This window comes from Notolepis coatsorum (genome assembly GCF_963971535.1).
Source record: "Notolepis coatsorum genome assembly, chromosome: 8".
NCBI lineage: Eukaryota > Metazoa > Chordata > Actinopteri > Aulopiformes > Paralepididae > Notolepis > Notolepis coatsorum.
Genome location: NC_140172.1, coordinates 48,811,720 through 48,834,870, shown reverse-complemented (window position 1 = coordinate 48,834,870; position 23,151 = coordinate 48,811,720). Strand labels below are relative to the sequence as shown.

The 23,151-nt window shown below is 47.5% G+C and overlaps 1 protein-coding gene across 1 annotated transcript in view; it reads right to left on the bottom strand.

The window, feature by feature from the left end:
- The window catches only part of dclk1a (doublecortin-like kinase 1a), a gene marked incomplete at its 5' end in the record, with an annotated part of 155,785 nt that overhangs the window by 2,101 nt on the left and 130,533 nt on the right, over positions 1 to 23,151 (bottom strand). Inside the window, 9 exon segments of the mRNA XM_084319654.1 lie at positions 259 to 332; positions 657 to 767; positions 1,035 to 1,115; positions 1,963 to 2,059; positions 3,835 to 3,912; positions 4,452 to 4,585; positions 6,452 to 6,598; positions 10,883 to 11,002; positions 15,674 to 15,846. Of these exon segments, the coding sequence (XP_084175780.1) occupies positions 259 to 332; positions 657 to 767; positions 1,035 to 1,115; positions 1,963 to 2,059; positions 3,835 to 3,912; positions 4,452 to 4,585; positions 6,452 to 6,598; positions 10,883 to 11,002; positions 15,674 to 15,846 (1,015 nt within the window).

The window sequence follows — 23,151 nt, the reverse complement described above, 5'->3', positions numbered from 1 at the left end:
ACAAGGGAGGCAGCGGTGAGTGACAGGTGAAGGGGGAGGAGCATAAGCACAGAAACCGCTGAGCCAATGACAGAGTGGAGGGTAGAACACAGCTGTCAAAGAGCACAACAGGAACCAATCGGCAAGCCAGCACACAAGCAGGTTAGGGGTCAGCCAGCAATAGTCGCTACGTCCAGAGAAACAATTTTGGATTTTTTTTTCTCTTTTTCTTTTTTGTGACCACTGAACGGGCTGTGTTTCTTTGGCGACCTGGCGTACCTTATCCAGTACATAGCCGGGTGCTGGTAGAAGTCCAACGACCCAGATCGCTGCATGGAAAAGCTGTCATCCAGCTGAACACAAAGAAAGACCAGCATAATCAATATCTAGTCATATGTATGTCCTTAGCATAACACAAACAATACAACATGTAACAAACATCTTTCAATCAGTTTTTACATCCAGTAAAACTGAAAAACACCGTTGTTAAAAAAAAAAAAAAAAAAAAAAAATACAACATTCTGAATGTTGAACAAAAAACAACAGTCATTATGAACAAATCCAACTTAGTGCCATGTTTGGCTAAAATCAGCCAGAGGTGAGACCCAAACGGAGCCTACAGGTAACAGACCAGGCCAGATGCATTGTGGATACTGTAGTGTGTAGTGTAGACTCACACCGATGACGGGCACACCGGCGGTGTCGTTGACCTTGGGACTTGTGTTGAAGTGCTTCTTTATTTTTCCTGCGACTGACAGCTGGTGCTCGTTCTCACACAGACCCTCGTCCTGTATGGAGGGAGGAGGATAAGGTAGAATGCGAAGAGAGGAGAGAGAAGGGGGGGGGGGGGGTCATGATTACTTAAAGCAGAATAATTTCTTGTATGCATTGAATAGATGTCATGAGCTAGAATCATAATAAAAGGATGGGTCAGCGAGGTCATGAAAACGTTCACTGTCTCCTGGTGCTGAATAACGTTACGTGAGAGTGGTGGGGCCGTGACCTCATCCTTTTATTATTCTTCTGGGTCTTGAGAAGGGACAGAATGTACTTACAGTGACCCAGCGATGCTCCATCACCTGCAGAGCAGTATATCTCTGATCCACCTCCACCTCCAGCATGGACCGGATCAGCTCCTACAGTAGCCAACAATGGTCTGACAATTAATCATTGTGCGTTGTTAATTAATGTTAATGTTAATGTTAATTAAAAATGTGACGACATCATCATCATTATCATCTTAGTTGCCACCGCTATAAATAAATAAAAATCATCTCACTTGGATATGCTTCTAGACACAGTTGTACACAACACATACTCATGCACGGTGGTGTAGTGGTTAACACTGTCGCCTCACAGCTAGAAGGTCCAGGGTTCAATTCCCGCTTGGGGACCAGGTTTCTGCGTTTCCAGGTACCCAGGTGGGGTATCTCCCGGGCCTTTCTGTGTGGAGTTAGCATGTTCTCCCCGTGCTCGAAAAGGGTCCCCCCCCGATAAGATAAACCCAATGGAAAAACATGCACAACAGATCGCTAATGCTGTCACGAAGACGGACAGGAGCACTTGGATTGGTCCCCGGGGCGTGGCCCCACGCCGCAGACCTTATCTGCTCCCGGCTGCCCATGGGGGGAAGGACGACGGGATGGGTCAAGTGCAGTGACTCAATTTCATCGGTGACCCAAGATAAGTGCATGTGTGTGTTCCTGTGTGTGTGCCGCCCATCGCATGTGTATCACTGCATGATGAATAAAGACTTCAAAAAGTATATACACATGTACCTATATATATACATAGTACATACATACATACATACATACATACATACATACATACATACATACATACATACATACATACATACATACATACATACATACATACATACATACATACATACATACATACATACATAGCTAGAGATCGACTAAATTACCCCTGCCCACACACATACATGCGCGCACACACACACAGACTGAAGGTCACCTTGGCTGTCTCCGAGACGTGGTCCCAGTAGGGGAGAGGAAACTCCAGCTGACCCAGCAGTATCTGATCAAACAGAACTTCTTGATCATCGCTGCTCCTGCAAACAACACATTTGGATGAAACTACCCAGAAATATTTCATTTTGATGATTCGGTTCGGGTTGTGTGATTCTTTTTTTCCAAACAGAAAATTCATTATCCCCAGTAACCACAAGGGGGAGTCCAATACATCTATCAGTGACATGCACACACTTTACACATGGCACCAATTCAAGAATGAGGACAGCAAAGTTGAACTCCAGCTTGTTGAGTGTAGTACAGGTATATACTGTATGACAGTGATTACTGTATTTGTACAGTGTGTGTGACACAGCCACATACATAGATGTGTCAGGTAGTGGAAGGGTGTTAGGGACAGTAAGTGGCTAGATGATTAAAAGCACACAGCTGTCAATATTTCCCAGGCAAAGGTGTAGACCGGGTCCAAATCACTAGAGGTAGTATTTCAGCATGTCCCTTTAAGAGGGATGCAGCGTGAACCCAGGACAGGTGGAGGTTTAAAAGGAAGGAGGAAGCGTGAGGAGGAAAATAGTTTGAAATGTTTGTAGTCAAGATAAGATAAGATATTCCTTTATTGATCCCCTTGGGGTCTAGGTGTGTGTGTAAGACCTATTGATCGATTGATTGAAAAGTTTATTAACAGATTGCAGAATGGGTACAGTACAGTACAGCTCAATACATACAATTGTTAAGGGGATGCAGACCAGATAAAGACTTTCGTCTTGTTTACATCAGGGTCCCCCATTTTCAATTCATCATAACATATATGACATACATGACATACAGATAGACAGTACTGCTACATCTATACATTTATGACATATCAGATTTGCAAATACAGTACTGTTTGTGATACAAAAAGTGTCCAGAAAAAGAGTGTATATACATTTGACGTAGAAACTGTACATTGGGGGAGGTTGGGTGGGTGGGGTGGGGTTGGGTGGGTGGGTGGGGGCTGTACATTGGAGGTGTGGGGGGGGGGGGGGGGGGGGGGGGGTAGGGGGGGGGGGGACACTGTACATTGAATACTGACAAAGCCATACTTGGTCATTTACTGTACAACTGGGTTAGGACATTTGTAGGGGCCAGTTTCGAATTGCAGTCTCCCGTAGGTGTTCTTTGAGAGTGTTTTTGAAAGTGGGTAGTGATTCACATTCCTTTACAGCTTTGGGTAGGGCGTTCCACATTGACAGCCCAATTAATAGGTATAGAGCTGTAGATTGTGTTTCATTTGTATTCATTCATTAATTGATTTTGTTTTGAATTACCAGAAATCTTGTTGATTTTGTTTTGAATGACCAGAAAGCGTATTGATTTTGTTTTGAATGACCAGAAAGCGTATTGATTTTGTTTTGAATTACCAGAAAGCTTATTGATTTTGTTTTGAATTACTAGAAAGCTTATTGATTTTGTTTTGAATGACCAGAAAGCATATTGATTTTGTTTTGAATGACCAGAAAGCTTATTGATTTAGTTTTGAATTACCAGAAGACTTATTGATTTAGTTTTGAATTAACAGAAAGCTTATTGATTTTGTTTTGAATTACCAGAAAGCTTATTGATTTTGTTTTGAGAAGTTACCACGAAGCCTGCAGTGAACGAGTAAATTATATACACAAACAAGAGAGGACAGCCAGGACCAGTGGTGAGTCGTATTGAGTATAGACTATGGTTTATCAGTGTTGGTTCAATTAGCTTTTACCCTGTGTAAATTGTAAGCTTACTGACAGCTATTGTTTCCCACTCTAGCCTGCCCTTCCAGAGTCTGTGAGGGCCAGTTGATGTGAGTGGGGTTGTGAAGCTAACAGCTTACCCACGGAAGGGCGGGAAACCACACAGCAGGATGTAGGTAATGACTCCAGCTGCCCAGATGTCTACCTTAAGGCCGTACCTACACAAGGAAAAGAACACATGTGAATTAGAGGGAGAGCAGCACAAAAGCGCTCAGACCCACGGCACTACCTGCGCATGTGTCTGACAAAACGTCTCTGCCAGATCCTCCATGACCTACTGACAAATTTGCCATGCATAGTCCACAGTGGCAGTCCTGTGAGCAAATAATATAAAATGTTGTACTTTATTTAATTATTTACATAACATCAATTTAATTTATTACATTGAATAAGGTCAAGATGAAAACAAATTGAGTTTCCTAGATGACGATGCAGTTCAATAAGGGACAAAGATAGTTTTTCTTTATTTAAATTATATTTGCGTTATATAGCATATGACGAACACAAACTAATAATCTAAACTAAATGCTCTAGTGAGCTGTGAGCCTTGGTTTGTGCCAATTGATTTATGTCCACAAAACTTGACCCAAAGGGGAACTAGGCCCGATTTCAGATTCTAAAATAGTCAAAAAAGATATGAGTGAACACGAACTCTCTCCCCAAATCCCCAAAGTAAAACTCTGAAACGGAGACTCACCCTGCCTCTGCGATGATCTCCGGTGCTACGTAGGTGGGGGTGCCGCAGACGGTGTGGAGCGGCCCGTCCGCTATGGTGGCCAAACCGAAGTCTCCCAGCTTCAGGCTTTTGCTGCCGTCTGCATGCTCATACACCTGGACACACACACACATACACACACCTCCTATTAGCACAGCAGCCTCTTGCATAACCCACAGAAGGCACATCACACAAAAACAAACAGAAATACATACACACGTAAACACACACCAACACACAAACACACTGATGAGGGGTGAATTGTAAATTGGCGCAATGAGATGAGCCTGATCCAGACTGGCTGGCACGATAGGTCCTCTGTCTGCAGTTACATAACCAGTGTGTGTTTGCGTGTGTTACTTTCTTTTCATGTGTGTGTGTGTGTGTGTGTGTGTGTGTGTGTGTGTGTGTGTGTGTGTGTGTGTGTGTGTGTGTGTGTGTGTGTGTGTGTGTGTGTGTGTGTGTGTGTGTGTGTGTGTGTGTGTGTGTGTGTGTGTGTGTGTGTGTGTGTGTGTGTGTGTAATGTCTCTGTGCCAGCGATTTAAATCCCCCAGTCTCCAGTCCTGAAAGTAATGTGTGTGTAATCTGTTTAAACAAACACACGCTTCCAGCTACTCTCAATCAGCCATGGTGACAGTGTGTGGCAAGTTGATATGTGTGTTTAGTGCAAGTGTCAGTGCATATATGCATGTGTTTGTCCATGTCTGTTGTTAACTTGTTTGTAGGCAGCGGCAGAAATGCCTAAAAACAGTCCACAGAAGGGCCCACCACCACGGTGAAACAACAGTTTACTATACCAAATGTATAACTAAGTACCGTATACAACTAAAATAAAACAAACTATATAAAGCTTATATGATAATAATAATAATAATAATAATGATGCTTATTTTCATATAAAATATTACTTTGTTGGGTGTAATTTTTATTGACCAGTTTCACGACTTCATTCGTGCGCTGGTAACTCGTAAATATACTAAATGCAATATTTGTGATGGTGCACATGGAGGCGGGAGGAGGTGCTGAGAGCGCCCAGGAGGAGCGGCTGAGAGCGCCCAGGCGGCAGGAGGAGGTGCTGAGAGCGCCCAGGCGGCAGGAGGAGGTGCTGAGAGCGCCCAGGCGGCAGGAGGAGGTGCTGAGAGCGCCCAGGCGGCAGGAGGAGGTGCTGAGAGCGCCCAGGCGGCAGGAGGAGGTGCTGAGAGCGCCCAGGAGGAGCGGCTGAGAGCGCCCAGGCGGCAGGAGGAGGTGCTGAGAGCGCCCAGGCGGCAGGAGGAGGTGCTGAGAGCGCCCAGGAGGAGCGGCTGAGAGCGCCCAGGCGGCAGGAGGAGGTGCTGAGAGTGCCCAGGCGGCAGGAGGAGGTGCTGAGAGCGCCCAGGAGGAGGTGCTGAGAGCGCCCAGGCGGCAGGAGGAGGTGCTGAGAGCGCCCAGGCGGCAGGAGGAGGTGCTGAGAGCGCCCAGGAGGAGCGGCTGAGAGCGCCCAGGCGGCAGGAGGAGGTGCTGAGAGTGCCCAGGCGGCAGAAGGAGGTGCTGAGAGCGCCCAGGAGGAGGTGCTGAGAGTGCCCAGGCGGTAGGAGGTGCGGCTGAGAGTGCCCAGGCGGCAGTATAGGAGCGGCTGAGAGCGCCCAGGCGGCAGGAGGAGGCAAACAATGAGCGAAGACAGCGAGATGGACAGAAAGAGGAAGGAGGGAGGAAGTGAACAGACAAGGGAGGCTGGAGAAAGTCAGCGGGAGACGTGAGGGCAGAAGGGATGAGTCGTGAGGGCAGAAGGGATGAGTCATATCTCTCCTCTTCTGCGCGTGCGAGGAGTGATATGATATCACTTCATCGTTAATTTAAAAGGAGGGAGGCGGAGGTGTCATTCAAAGTTCCCCACTCTGTTTGAATGTCTGGTGGGCGGGAGGTTGGGGGATGAATGGGTGTTTTTTTAAGGGTTTTTAGTCAGGCCACAATCACAGACACACACACAGAACAGGTAGTCTTACCAGAAGGTTTTCTGGCTTGATATCTCTGTGGACAATGTTGAGGCTGTGGAGATACTTGATGGCGTTGGCCAGGTTGTAGAGCATGCCGCTGGCATCCCTCTCTGTGTATCTGTTAGTGGAGGTGATGGCGTCAAACAGATCTCCTCCCTATGGGGAAATAAAACATCAGTACCCTGTGTAGGAGCTATTTGATTGTTTTTGTGTTAAGTCTGTAGTTGTTAAGTTCATCACTGGGTGGCAGCGCGGAGCGCATGGGTTTTGAATAAAGGCACAGGTGTAGGCTATGGCAATCAAGGTATGGGTGACGGTCTCACGGTTTTTTAACGCACGCACGTACCCTCGCTCGTTTTCACTATTATTTACAGCATTATGCAGAAACTATTGTTTGGCTCATCAACCATGTATTATGTTAAATACTTCAATTAAATGGGAACTTCACCCAACGGCAGATGAAACCGACTCGACATTATGTTTTTTTCTAATTGCGTGTCAAATACGAGGATTCCCCGCCCCCAACCGAGCGTCTACCAGGACATCAGGATAGTCGCTACACCCTGCTCTCACATCTGTTCAGCACCCTGCTCTCACATCTGTTCAGCACCCTGCTCTCACATCTGTTCAGCACCCTGCTCTCACATCACATCTCACATGAATCAAACACTGGTGTAACGTTCTGGGTTTCTAGGACTAGGAACCCCACTGTCTTTCTGGAGTACTTCACCTGGTGGTTGGTATTTGCAGTTATTGATGGTCACCTCTGGTTCGCTGTCACTACACTGATTGACTGTCACCACTGATTGCTGTCACTGGCTGTCACTATGCCGTCACTAATTGATGCCTGTGGAATGTCAGGAATGTGGCTTTATATTGACCTGTTGTTTCCTTTCTCCTTGTCGGATCTTCAGACAGTCCTGCGTGCAGACGGAGTCAGAACGAGTGCTGACCTTCTCGTTGCTGTTATTTATATTTTGTATTTTGTCTTAAGGTCTGTTTTCTCAGTTTGACGCCGGGCGTCTTTCTTATGCATTACTTGCATTGCTCCTGTGATCTACTATTAAAAGACACACTACTGAAGAAGAGCAAACCACATCTCTGTCTCATTCCTTCCTCTACTATTGGAACTAAAATGTCCTACCTGCACCGTAACACACTGGATTGTTTAATCCATGGCTCTCCAGTAGGAGTAGGACAAGTAGGAGTAGGACAAGTAGGAGTAGGACAAGTAGGAGTAGGGCCCAGTAGGAGTAGGACAAGTAGGAGTAGGACAAGTAGGAGTAGGACAAGTAGGAGTAGGACAAGTAGGAGTAGGACAAGTAGGGCCCATGGGCCAAATTCGGTCCTCCCCAACATTATGTCTGGCCATCCAGAGTTCCAGAGAATAGATATTATTTGGTCTATTTTGATGTGATTTAGCTGAGAAGTTTTTCTTTACATTTTTACTTTGACTATGAGAAGGTATAAATACATGGACATTAGACCTAAGACTAAGATTTGTATACATTCTTCATTGATCAATCAATATTCAGTAACATTATTTGGCCCACCACCCACCATGCCAACAGGTTTGGGTCTGGTTTACACTGACCAGGGAACAGTGGACAGGAACCCCAACATGAGCACGGCAAAATGGCTGCCATGTGAAAATGGTCAATTAACTCCTTCATTTGGTTTATTTGGGGATGTGAGGAAACTAGTAGTTGGAATCAGCACCAAACAACGCCCCCCACGAAAGAACACCAAAATGGCCTTGGCCCGCTTCCAAGTGAACCCTGGAGCGGTTTTTGTTTGAAGGGTAGATATATAATTGGTAACACAAATACACCCACCCTTTCTCCTGACATCAAACAGTTACAATGTCGTTTTAGCTAGGGCGGGGTATCGAAATTCAATACTTGTATGGTAACAATCGAATTGCTTCAATACTAGAAACCACAGCATGGACAAATATCGAATGACACTGTGTTATAAGGCAGTGGTTTCCAAAGTGAGCGGTCGCGAGCAGCCGCGGGGGGTCGTGAGATGATTTCCAGAATGTATTTATTTTGTTCATGCAGTCAGGTCACTGAACTTAGAAGCAGGCCAGGCCATTGCAAATATTTCACTTTTTGTGTGTTTTACAATAATTTGTGATGCCATCACACACACTGGCATTTAAAGGGTTAGAATTATAAATTATTCCATTGTGCCAATTCTTCCCTCCCCTGTCTTTGAACGTTGCTCGCATATTCCCCCCACTGGCCGGTTGTAGGGAGGATAGAAGCCTTGCATCACGTGTCCCCTCCGGTACACGAGGAGGCAGCCTGTCACATCTTTTCACCTGCCAGCGTGGACTCTCATTGGCGAGGTGTAACGTGTGGGAGGCTCACACTACCCCCGCCATTTCCTGTCTCTGCTGTTCAGGCGTCCCCAACCGACCTGTAGGAGTCGCTGTCCACAACGTCCAGATTACCACCCATCGACTTCCACCGCTAACTCTGCCAATTGAGTTAGTATGACGGCTGGCCCAAGCCGGAGGCAACGCCGACAGCCGGAGTCGAACCCGGTGTCTCTTGCGTTGGTGACGAGCGCAATGTCCGCTGCGCCACCCAGCCGCATTATAAATTATATTTATGAAAGAAAAAGTGGTAAATTATTGTTGTTGCTAATCATTGACATATGCTAGCCTGTTTTTTAACAAACAACTGGCATTTAAAGGGTACAAATTCAAAAGTTCCTCCACCAGAATGCAGGAAATTAAGTCTTTGTAACAAAAAATTTATTAAAAAGGTGGCCTGACTGGGGCTAGATTTCACACTATATTTCCTGGCCTGAATGATTTCCCCAGTCCGGCCCTGGTTAAAAGCCTCCAATGCTTATTAGTGCGTGTGCGTTTGAAAATGTGCATGTTTCAACCATACATAAAACATTTTTTTAATTATAATATACCGTACTTTTCGGACTATAAGCACGGCTTTTCCCCCCATTTTTCGACCCTGCGGCTTATATAACGGTGCGGCTTATATGTGGACCAAACCCGAAAATTTTAAAATCGAAATATTGCTTTTTTTAGTATACTATTGCACTAAATGGTAACACTTGTTATGCAAATATGCAACTTGTTTGTTGAAATGTTAATAAATGGGAGCTTCCTCAAACAGCCATCTCTTTCCCGACAATCCCCTCTGTGCACGAACCCTTACATATGGTAATTAAACATTAAAACACCTGCGGCTTATAGTCCAGTGCGGCTTATATATGTACACATCATTCAATTTAGCTGCTGCGGCTTATAGTCAGGTGCGGCTTATAGTGCGAAAAGTACGGTATATATAATTTTTTTATACCACCCATATAATTGTGGGGGTCGCGGCTCTCTGACACCGTTATTTCGGGGGTCACGGCCTGAAAACGTTGGGAACCCCTGTCATAAGGTATCAAAAAGGTATCTGTACTGACACCGGTATACGGAAATCTTCAAAGGTCCAGTCCAGCCCTAGTTCTAGCGCAGAATTCTAGACTCATCTGTAGAGGTGATCCAAACTGTGTCCTCCATTCTCACCTCACTTGGAACATCTCTCTCTCTTCCTCTCTCTCTCTCCCTCTCTCTCTTTCTCTCTCTCTCTCTATCTCTTTCTCTCTCGCACTCTCTCGCACTCTCTCGCACTCTCTCTCTCTCCCTCTCTCTCTCTCCCTCTCCCTCTCTCTCTCTCTCTCTCTCTCTCTCTCTCTCTCTCTCAGCACTTGTCTTCCTCTGTGAACTAAGTAGAGCAGATGCTTAAAATAGGCTGCTCCCCCCCTCTCCCCCACACACTGTACACACACAGGTTCAGACAGACTCAGTGGAAGAAGGCTGACACATAGACAGTCATTAAAATGTGAAAGCTGTCAAATGCCCCAACTCAGCCACTAGCGTTCACAAAATGTGTCTCTCTATCACATGTCTCTCTTTTTTTTTCTTTCTCTCTCTCTCTCTCTCTCTCTCTCTCTCTCTTTAATCTCATCTATATTCTGTAGTACTCCACACACTATATCACAACACCAACAACAGATGGATCACATTTCTGTCTCCTGAATTATGCAGGAATGTTTCTTGACAGAGAGAGAGAGAGAGAGAGAGAGAGAGAGAGAGAGAGAGAGAGAGAGAGAGAGAGAGAGAGAGAGAGAGAGAGAGAGAATGAAGAGTATGACACACATGACTGCTTCGGGCCAACAGGCTGACTCTCAATGGCACCGTGTGTCTGTAGTAGCTGGTTGTAAATTCATGTGCTTGAAGATTGGGACGTTATGTCCGCCAGCTGCTCGTTAGAACGTTCTTGTTCAGAGTCTCTGTTTCTCTCTACAGAACATTGAATATGAATCTACATTTATGTACGTGTGCCAGTATTAGCCAACAGGCTAGTTTTCACATAGTCTCTCTCTCACATACGTGCACAGTTGCACTTGCACACACACCTTGACCAGCTCCATGACGAGGTAGAGCTGGCTGTATGTGTCGACTTCTTCTATGAGCAGGACGATGTTTGGGTGTTTGACTCTGCGGAGGATGGCCACTTCGTTCTGTATCATGTGCTCCTGTGAAGACAGGGACAAAGGCGGTCAGAGTCGGAAACTAACACCATCTGTGTCTCTTGCAAAGTGACCTCAAACGTAACACTTTTATACCTCTTTAGAATGCTTTCGGTTTGCACTTAATAACCGTCCATTACCTGCCTGTAACTGTTTGAACTGATTTAGCTTGTTGATTTGTCTGGTTTTATTTCAATTTCAACTGTTTCAAATGTCAAATTGCAGCTCAATGGGTAGAGCACTTAATGCTTTGAACATGACACTTAACACTGCCAGGGTTAGGAGTGCGATTCCCACTGGGGCCACCCATGAATGAATGAATGAATGAAAACTTTATTTAACAGATTGCAGAATGGGTACAATACAGTACGGCTCAATACATACAATTGTTAAGGGGATGCAGACCTGAGAAAGACGTTTGTCTTGTTTCCATCAGGGTCCCCCATTTTCAATTCATATAGACATATATGACATACATGACATACAGATAGTCAGTACTGCTACATCTATACATTTATGACATACCAGATTTGCAAATACAGTACTGTTTGTGATACAGAAGGAGTCAAGAAAAGGGAGTATATACATTTGACGTAGAAACTGTACATTGGAGGAGGTTGGGTGGGGGGGTTGGGTACATTGGGATATTGACAACCATACTGGGTAATTTACATTGGAGGTGGTTGGGGGGGGGGGGGGGGGGGGGGGGGGCCGGGGGGCACACTGTATAAACAAGTAACACTGTACATTGAGGGGGGGGGGGAGGAGACACTGTACAAACAAACACAATTGTACATTGAACTATTGACAAAACCATACTAGGTAAATGACTGTACATTGGAGGGGGTTGGGTTAGGATATTTACAGGGGCCAGTGTTGAATTGCAGTCTCCCGTAGGTGTCCCTTGAGAGAGGTTTTGAAAGTGGGTAGTGATCCACATTCCTTTACAGCTTTGGGTAGGGCGTTCCACATTGATGTGGCATAATTGCGAAACGTGTTTAGTCCCTTATTTGAGCCGAATCTGGGTTTAACATGATTTGTGGAGATCCCTCTGGTGTTGTGATCGTGGTATTCACTGACCTTTGGGAAGTATTTTGACATGTACATGGGTACCTTGGTCGTGTAGTGTATCTTGTAGACCAGGCCCATTGCAAGTTGTTGTACTCTGTCGTCTACTCTAAGCCATCCTAGGTTGTCAAAGTGGGCAGGGGTGAGGTGGGTTCTAGGAGTAAGGTCAAGCAGTAGTCTGACCAGTTTGTTTTGAGATGTTTGTAATTTTGTTTTTAGCGCCTTTGAGGTGCTTTGGTACCATGAGGTGCAAGCATAGTCGTAGTACCCCTGAATGAGTGCTCCTGCCAGAGTCTTCAGGGTGTTCTTGTTTACCAGAGAGGAGATCCGGTACAAGAATCGAGTTCGTTGGTTGACTTTTTTTATTACATTGGATGCCATTTTGTCACAGGAGAGATTAGCCTCTAGGATGGAACCCAGGTAGGTAATTTCATCTTTCCTTGTGACAATATTGTCACCCACTGTAACTGAGAAGCCGTCGGTCTTGCTGAGTTTAACATGTATACGGCTATGACATTGTAGTAAGTAAGTGCTTTGTGTCCTTGTTGTAAGCACTGTAGACATGCAGTCGTTCGTTGTTTTGAGTCCTTTAGATAAAGAACTGCTTACAGTAAGTCCATTTCGAAATAGCTTTGGATAGGAAATGTATTTTCATTTGTAAAATCAACAGAATCACTTAGAGAGTGCAAATGTGATACCTTACCAGAAAGCATAACTCTACAGTCTTTCAACTTAGCATATTTAGATCATTAGGTTTGGAAGTATTTTTTATCTGAAAACATAACACAGATTTATATGGTTCTTTGTTGATTCTATAATCTATTAATGATTATAATTACTTATTTGTGGTGTCTGCTTATGTATCTGTTAAGTGGGACACTGCACACTGTAAATGGATCTACTAATCTGCTGGACAGATATCATGAGAGATATTTTAAGACATTTCTAGCTTCAAAGCACCTCAAGGTTAGCCACTCTGCCCCTAGTGATTAGTTCAACAGTGCTGGGCAGTCCAATTCTTTTTATTGATTAGTTCATTTTGATTTAAGGTTTTGAATCAAGTTTTCTCTCAGATTGAGCTCATTGAGACTCCTGTCTCCCAAACAATGTCATGTTTGGCTTGTGAATGGGTTTTAATACATGCTGTTAATCATCCAAGCCTTTTGGGGGCCCCCTAAAATAAATGTCTTTAGGTGTGTTTTGTCTTTCTTTCTCTCTCCTTTGCAACTTTGCATAAGTTGCAAAGTTGCACCCCTCTACGAGGAGCTAGCCAGATTGAAGAGCACGTTCAGCCAAAGACTCACCCCCCCCCGCCCCCACAAACCGCCTGGGCCGGTCCTTTATACCGGCAGCCATCAAGCTCTACAACAAAGGGCTCGGACGGCCGTCTCTGCTGCCAGAACTATCACTGTCAGAACTCGGGACTTGAGAACTAGAGACTCACATCACCGTACTGACTATCTTGTATTTTGCACTAGAGACTCATATCACTGGATTCTTATCACTGGACTATCTTGTATTTTGTATTTTTTTATATTAAATTGTATTTGTATTTATATTGTATCTAAAGTCTGCGACTGTGAAGCTCTGTATCCCCCCCCCCCCCCCCCCATGCTGCTTTGACACCCGAATTTCCCCAAGGGGATTAATAAAGGATCATCTTATCTTATAAACCCACATATAAAGCCACAGATGAAAGGAACCTGCCAACATGGTAACAGCTGTATTTTCAAACACAATGCATAGGAAACAGCATTCGCACACCTACAGTACAGCTCCTGAGCTACTATGTTTTTTTGTTTGGTGTGCCTTGTTTTGCTTGTATTCTTGTTGCCTCTGGTGGGCCCTAAGCAGGCACTTAGTTAGCTTATTAACGGCCCTGCTGTTAATATTGTGCGACATGCGTCATAGCTAGCGAAGCCTTGGCTTTTGTTTGTCTCACAGTAGCCAGCCATCCATACTTTACTCACTCACTCCATTCCAGTGTTTATTATTTGACTGAGTGGGCAGGGGAAAGGGAAGGAACAAGAACGAACAGTCCGGCCCATAGCAGAGAACTCTGAACCCATGAGTGGGAGAGGTTCTATTACATTTCTACCAGTATGTTTGTGCCACTGGTGACTTGGTACGGGATGTACCCAACTTAAAATTTATTTTGTTTGTTCATTTTTGCTCATCGCTACAGTTCAATCTACGGCAACCTGCCTCAACATGTCTTATAGCCGACGACCAGGTGATGTTGTAACTTGGGATACATCTATGGAAGAAATATAAAATACACTGAATATACTTAGTTTCAACACTGTGCTGTTTAACTATTTATGAAGTTATGGCCACTATCTAGCAGCGGAGCGGGGTTGGGGTGTTGGTCTCTGGGGGGTCCTGGGGTTGGGGGGAGGGAGTGGGGGAGGAAATGTATTTTGTCTTCTTTTGTGTGGTGTCTGTGATAATATAATTTGTTTTTATTTTTAGGTTCTGTATTTATTATTTATTTTGTTTTGTTTGTTATTTCTACTGTCATTCTATTGTCATTATTGTTATTATTATTATTGTCTGGTGATGTTCTGTTTATTATTATTATTATTGTATTATGTGCTGTCATGTTTTGTTTTATATTCTATGTAAAAAAAAGAGAAAGAACATTTTAAAATGTGATAAAAAAAAATTGATGAAGTCCGTCGCAAACCTGCTGAAATGCGGCCAATAGGCCTGCCTCTGGGCTCTGCTGCAGCTGGGTGTTAGGTGTCAGTGCTGCCTCTGGGCTCTGCTGCAGCTGGGTGTTAGGTGTCAGTGCTGCCTCTGGGCTCTGCTGCAGCTGGGTGTTAGGTGTCAGTGCTGCGTCTGGGCTCTGCTGCAGCTGGGTGTTAGGTGTCAGTGCTGCCTCTGGGCTCTGCTGCAGCTGGGTGTTAGGTGTCAGTGCTGCCTCTGGGCTCTGCTGCAGCTGGGTGTTAGGTGTCAGTGCTGCCTCTGGGCTCTGCTGCAGCTGGGTGTTAGGTGTCAGTGCTGCGTCTGGGCTCTGCTGCAGCTGGGTGTTAGGTGTCAGTGCTGCCTCTGGGCTCTGCTGCAGCTGGGTGTTAGGTGTCAGTGCTGCCTCTGGGCTCTGCTGCAGCTGGGTGTTAGGTGTCAGTGCTGCCTCTGGGCTCTGCTGCAGCTGGGTGTTAGGTGTCAGTGCTGCGTCTGGGCTCTGCTGCAGCTGGGTGTTAGGTGTCAGTGCTGCCTCTGGGCTCTGCTGCAGCTGGGTGTTAGGTGTCAGTGCTGCCTCTGGGCTCTGCTGCAGCTGGGTGTTAGGTGTCAGTGCTGCGTCTGGGCTCTGCTGCAGCTGGGTGTTAGGTGTCAGTGCTGCCTCTGGGCTCTGCTGCAGCTGGGTGTTAGGTGTCAGTGCTGCCTCTGGGCTCTGCTGCAGCTGGGTGTTAGGTGTCAGTGTTGTGTTTAATATTTAGGCTACACCATCTAAAAATACGACTATAAACAGCCTAGGCACTGATGAATGCTTCAGATCCCTGTGCCCTTGTTACAGTAAAGTACTTCCAGTGTGGTCCTGTAAATTATTTTGTGCTTAAATGAAGCAGGTTCACTTTAATTCAGGTCGCCTCCCCTGTGCTTGTTTACCTTGCCCCTGCATCTTCCCTTGTTGATGATCTTCAGGGCGTACTCCCGGCCCGTGGAGTGTTCCACACATTCCCGCACCACAGCAAAGTTCCCGTCACCTAACGTACGGCCCACCTTGTAGCGCTCCGATATGTAGGATGGCACAGCTGGAACCTCGTCAACTGGGACCTCTGCTACAGAGAAGAGAGAGGAGCAGGGAGTTAAGTGTGAAAGACGTCAACTTGTTTTCTAGGCCAGTGGTTCTCAACCTTTTTACACCAAGTACCACCTGAGAACGTAGCTGGCTCTCCAAGTACCACCATATGACCGGTGTTAAAATACAGTCTATTGAGCTATGCACAGTTCACGCAGGAGGCAAATGTATTCCTAATAACATTATTTATTGTTAACTTTTGTCAGACACAGCCACAATGTACAAAGGGGTAGCACTAGAACTAGCAAACTCTTCCACACAATTCTCATACAATGCAAGGGCCATTGAGAATATAATAACTAACATTCTCACCTAGCAAGTGAGATAATTAAGAACAACTGTATTTCAGCAATGTACAAACATACTCTCTCTCTCTCTCTCTCTCTCTCTCTCTCTCTCTCTCTCTCTCTCTCTCTCTCTCTCTCTCACACATACACACTCTCTCACACACACAGTAAGTGACACACACACACAGTGATAACATTAATAACAGAATAATAACCATCATTATCACACAGCAAATGAGAACATTATGAACAAATTTCCTGCATTCTGGTGCAGGAATTTTTGAAAATGTACCCCTTAAATGCCAGTGTTTGTAATGGGCATCACAAATTATTGTAAGAAAAAAACACACAAAAAGTGAAATATTTTCAATATATCAAATACAAAGTAGATTTTTCTGGAGGGGATTATTACAGGCTAGCATGTGTCAATGATTAGCAACAACACTGATTTTGATGGATTTTTTTTTCAGAAAAGTGGGAGTATTTCATTTTTTATCTGACATTACAAAAAAAAATCTGGGGCTGAAGTTGAATAAAAGATTTATGACTGTTTAGACTGCATTACTCTCTGTCACAGTGATCTCCTGGTTGTTCCCCACTTAGGTTATCTAACTATCGCGCCGCCGCAACTAGAAACACTGGCCTGGCCTGCTTCTAAGTTCAGTGGCATGACTGCGGACAAAAAATTATTATTATATACAAAAAAAAATGATGTATAATTATAAAAAAAAAAAAAAATAGTACCACCAGCAGGGGGCCCAAGTACCACTGGTGGTACGCGTACCACAGGTTGAGAACCACTGTAGGCTACTTGATTTTGACGGCCTTAGTCCATGTGTGTTTTAGTAACATTTTGTGTCCCCCCCCCCATGCTGAATGAGTTACTGTATTTCCTGGATGATGAAAATGATCTCTGGTGTCACAATAATTCACAAATTACCATTGAGACTTTAATAAGCAATTGATTTAACATTCTGCATGGTTGCATTCATTTCCAGAGGCACAACACTGTCGAAAAAGCTATTTCACAATGTTGCCAGTTGCATGGATTATTCAGTTAGTTGACAAGATTGTAAAACAATTAATCCACTAGGAAGGCATTTAGCTGGCAAGAGTTATACAAAGATAGAAAAGAGGGAGAGATGGGAGAACAGACAGGATGGGAAAAAGATACTGGTGAAAATAGATTACTTAATTAACATTTTATCAACAAGGAGAAACTAGATTCACACCTCCTATTATGGTGATTATTTACATAGTGTCCACAGTCAATGTCTATCCTTAAATGGAGTATGGTCTGAGTCAGTCTGTTCCTGTTATGGCCCCCTTATGACAGTTTAATGTAAACCATTTGATATATGTACCAGCAACATGGTCGTACCAAGCACCATGTACGCATCGACATCAGGATCTACATGTCTTGAATATGTATCTATAATATGACCTTCTTTGTCTGTGAGAGATATAAACAATTGTACACAATCTCTGCTCGCTCTCTCTTGCCTCGCTCTTCTTCTCTCTGTCTCCTCCACACTTCTCTCTCCCCTTCTCCCTGCTTCCGCGCTCTTTCTCTCCCTTTCTTCTCCTCTCTCCTCTTCCACTAATTTCTCACTTACACCTACTGTATAATTTTGTATCACTCTTTATCATTTTATAATACTAACTGTATGGATCCATATTGTAATAAACTATCTTATTGAATTATAGATTGTCTCCTAATCTTTCTGATATTAATTTCAACATCAGTATTCAAATTCCTACCTTTTGGGACCACAAATCCTTAATTCCATCTAAAACGAAAGGTTATCCTATAACCTAGTTATATGAATAATACTGGCTGAGGTTATATACAACTAGGTTATAGGATAACCTTTCGTTATATTATCATACTGGCCCATTGTGTCTCGCTCTTCGCCAACGTACCACCCCCAAAACCCACATGACAAGAGGATATAGCTGCGGCATATACCCTCACCGTCGAGGCCGACAGTCTACCCAGGATAGACTGGAGGAAGGAAAGAACAGCATCCAGGGAGCAGGACACCGGATCCCAGCCCCCAACCTTACACCACTCTTGAAAAGCATGCCACTTACCCGCGTAAACCGCGATAGTGGACAGAGCGCGCACGTTCCGGATGGTGTCGACCACAGTAGGGTCAAGACCCATCCCCTCCAGACTCACCCTCTCAGCAGCCAAACCTTCAGTGGCTGCCCCAGAACAGGGAACAGACACAGAGATCCGTGTGCCTGAGAGAGGGCCCGCGGCAACCAAGGAACAGGCCACGGCGGGGCTACCAAGAGCTGGATCAGGCCCGGGAACCACACAGCCATGCCCTGGTCCGGCGAGATCAGGATCAAAGCCCTGCGCTCCCGATGTACCCGCTCCAACAGCTGAGCTATCAGGTGTATGGGGGGGAATGCGTACAGAATCCCGGGCGGCCATGGATACATCGAGAAGGCATCCACCCCCAGGGGAGGATTGTCCCCCCGACTGACGAGAACCATAAGGGGCACTGGTGAGACTGTCTGCTCGCAAACAGATCCACCGTGGCCTCCCCGAATCGGTCCCAGACCTGTCTGACTATGTCTGGACGTAGTCCCCACTCGTCGGGATGACATCACATTCGCGCCCACATTCTCCTTGCCAGGGATGTGGAGCGCCATCAGGCTGCGCAGATTGAGAGACACCCATAGCCAGAGCTCGACCGCCGCCCGGTGCAGACGGATGGAGCGTACTCCTCCCTGTCTGTTGATATACGACGCTGTCGTCGTGTTGTCCGTCCTGATCAACACGTGCTCGCCCACCACCAGATGGCCGAACTGCTTGAGGACCAGAAGGACCGCCTTCAATTCCAACACATTGATATGCAGTGCAGACCGGGTAGCATGGCACGTCCAGCTGCCCCCTACTGCGTTGGTCCGACACGCCCCCCCCCCCATCCCGTGAGGGAGGCGTCGGTGAAGACCGTGACATGTGACAGCCTGCAGCCCATGGAGATCCCGCTGGTGAGGGTACCAGTCCTCCCCCAGTGGTCGAGATCCCCCAGTATTGACACAGGAACCTTCAGTCGTTTCCACTTGCCTCTCACCAGGTCTATTTTCATACTGGAAAACCACCTCTGAACCCTCCTCATAAATAGGAGGCCAAGAGGGACCACGTAGTGAGCAGATGCCATCATACCGAGCAGGCGCATCACGGGCAGCGCCGTAACCGTCCTGCCAGGACGGAGCCCCCTGAGCATGCCGAGAATATCCACTCGCCGTCGCTCTGAGAGGGTTGCCCTCATGGGCCTTGAGCTTAGAACCAAGCCCAAGTACTCCACCTGTTGACTGGGAAGAGGAGTACTCTTCTTCCAGTTCACAGCAAAACCCAGACTGGTGAGGAATTCCACCACCAGCCTGGTATGAGACCTGGTGACCTGAGGAGCAGAATGTTGTCGAGATAGAAAATAACTTGTATCCCCTGACAACATAGAGGCTCCAGCGCGGTCTCTACGCACTTGGTGAATGTGCGAGGGGCCAGAGAATAGCCAAACGGCAGCCTCTGGTATTCGTACACTACACCATGAAAAAGTGAAGGAATTTCCTGTGAGGAGGGAAGATCGGGATGCGAAAGTATGCATCCTTCAGGTCTATGGAGGTGAACCAGTCTCCCACTCTGACAGAGCTTATCAGGTGTTTGACGGTCAACATCCTGAACCGCCTCGCCACAATCAGCCGATTGAACGCAGACAGATCTAGAATAGGTCTGACACCTCCCGATTTCTTGGGCACCAGAAAAAACTCCACGCATCGCGTCCTCCTTTGGGACCACGACGATGGCTTGCTTCGCTAACAGAGATTGGATCTCGTCGGCCAGAGCTGTCACTGCTGCTGACCCTGACAACAGGGTCTGTACCAAACCTGAAAACGGAGGGTGGGGTTGTGCAAACTGCAACACAAGTCCCTGCCTCAGCGTTCTCTCCATCCACCTCGACATATGGCACTGCTGTAGCCATATGTGATGATAATCCCAAAGCGCACACGCCGCCACTTGGCGCTGGTCCGCCAGGAACCGTAGATAGGCGGCCCGGTCCCACCCGCTGTGCGTTGCCAAACCTGGCCTGGCGAGGGCGGGCTGGGGGAACTCACGCTGCGACCCCCTGGGCCTCGAGTTTCCCTCCTGACAACCTTCGTCGTTGACAGACACAACACCAGGATCACCAAACACAGACGCAGAACGTGTGGCGTGGGAGCCGCTTGACAGCACAGCATTCTCATAGGAAGACCCAGGCCTAGCCAGCAACTGGGTGTCAGCCCCTGTCCCCATGAAAAGCGAAACGTGGGGCCGCTTGCACCTCGTTGAAGGCATGCGGCCCGCAGCCAAAGGGGACAAATCAGAGCCCGTATCCCGCTGGTGTTGGGGGGGGGAGTGACCGGAGAGCGAGCTAGACACAGCTAGACGGCAACGTTTTTTTAGGGCGTGCTCATCTAATGTAGCCGATCCCTCGGCCGCCAAGGCTGTCGGCCTTGTGATCACCTGTTTTCTTTGTGTCCAAAGTCAAAAATGGTGTCGGGTGGTGGGGCTTTAGGGCCAGCCGACGTCAAAACCATCGCGCAAGGTTTTGAGGTTATTCAGCTTTTGACCTATTCTCAAGCTATAACCACAGGGAGGGCTAGGATGCTGTGAACGGTTGTTCACAGGCATCTTTGGTTGGAGCAATCTCCCATTGAGGAGGGGAGGGGTCTCCTCCTCAGGGCTCCCCTCTCCGCGGGTGGACCTTGGTCTGTCCACGGAGGCGCGGGCGGTATTTGACTTGGGCCCCACGCTGCCCCACACCGCGCAGCCAGAGGTGAGAGCACGGCCAGCGGCCATGTTTCCCCCGCCTGAGATACCCTGATCACAAGGCCGACAGCCTCGGCGGCCCGAGGGATCGGCTATATTAGATGGGCACGCCCTAAAAAAACTTTGCCATCTAGCTGTGTCTAGCACGCTCTCCGGTTACTCCCCCCCGCTACACTACGGGACACAGGGCTCTGATTTGTTCCCTTTGGCTGCGGGCCGCGTTCTTCCAGTGAAGAGCAAGCGGCCCCACATTTAGCTTCTCATGAAGACAGGGGCTGACACCCAGTTGCTAGCTAGGCCTGGGTCTGTCAATGAGAATGCTGTGCTGTCAAGCGGCTCCCACACCACACGTCCTGCGTCTGTGTTTGGTGAGCCTGGTGTTGTATCTGTCGACGGAGCAGGGTTCCCTGTATCTAAAAATTTTTGTCAGAGGGAGAACTCTAGGCCCAGGAGGTCGCAGCGTGGGTTCCCCCCAGCCCCGCCCTCGCCAGGCCGGGTATTACGTTAGTGCCTCCCCCGTCTGGACTTCCGATCCCGCGGTGGTCAGCAGGCACGCATAATTTGGGTGGTAGTAATATCACTACAGGGCTACGGTGCGTAGAGACCCACCCTATCGGACAGTGTGAGGACCACACACCGTGCATGTCCAGCTGCAGAGCAGGCTGTCCTCAGCAAGCTAAGCCGGGAAGATGCTCATCAGGGGAGCCTATGTCACCAGGGGTGATGGCCACTCCCCCCGTATCAGACCGGCCCTTCTGTTGGGGTCCCCCCCTTGGGTGCGATTGCCTCGTTGGTAGAGTCAGGGTAATCCCGGCTCCATGAGACACCCTGCTCGCGCGGTTGGCGAGACCAGGGTTGACAACGCACAGCGGGAGGGACCGGGCCACCTATCTATGATTCCTAGCGGACCAGCGGCAGTTGTCGGCGGGGGCGCTTTGGAATTTGACCATGTATGGCTGCAGTGGTAGCCATAATGTCGGTGTGGATGGAGAGAATGCTGAGGGCGGTGCTTGTGTTGCAGTTTACACACCCCCGCCCTCCGTTTTTGGGTTTGGTACAGACTCTATTATCAGAGTCCGCGGCAGTGACAGCCCTGGCCGAGGAGATTCGTTCTCTGGCGGCGAAGCAGGCCGCCGTCGTGGTCCCATGAGAGGACGCGATGAGCGGCGGTTCCTCCCGATATTCTCTGATGCCTGAGAAATCGGGGGGGGGGGGGGGCGGGGGGGGTGTCAGACCCATACTGGACCTGTCCCATGGAAGGTTCAGAATGTTGACGTCACCCACCTGTTAAGCGCTGTCAGGTGCGGGACTGGTTCACCTCCATAGACCTGTAGGATGCGCATTCGCATCCCGATCTTCCCTCCTAAGACATACCTACACTTCCTTCTCAGGGCTTAGCGTACGAGTACCAGAGGCTGCCGTTCGGCTACTCTCTAGCTCCTCGCATCTTCACCAAGTGCGTGGAGACCGCGCTGGGGTCTCTGCGTCGTCGGGGGATACGAATTTTATTCTACCCTGGATGACGTTCTGGTCCTCGGCCAGTCAGAGAAGATCGCCGGGTCTCTTACCAGGCAGGTGGTGGAATTCCTCACCAGCCTGGGTTTTGCTGTAGACTGGAAGTAGAGTACTCCTCTTCCCAGTCAACGGGTGGAGTACTTGGGCTTATTTCTAAGCTCAAGGTCTATATGGACATCCCTCTCAGAGCGGCGGCGAGTGGATGTTCTCTGTGCGCTCGGGAGGTTCCGTCCTAGGACGGTTACGGCGCTGTCCAGGATGCGCCTGCTCGGTATGATGGCATCTGCTCACTCTGTGGTCCCTCTTGGCATCCTCTTCATGAGGAGGATACAGAGGTGGTTTTCCAGTATGGAAATAGACCCGGTGAGAGACAAGTGGAAGCGGTTAAAGGTTCCCATGTCAGTACTGGGGGATCTCGCCCTCTGGGGAAGGCCTGGGGCCCTCACCAGCGGGGTCCCCATGGGCAGCAGGCTGTCACACGTCACGGTCTTCACCGACGCCTCCCTCACGGGATGGGGGGGACGTGTCGGGCGAACACAGTAGGGGGCAGCTGGCAGGACCATGCTGCCCGGTCTGCACTACATTTCAATGTGTTGGAATTGAAGGCAGTCCTGCTGGTCCTCAAACGGCTCGGCCACCTTGTGGTGGGCAAGCATGT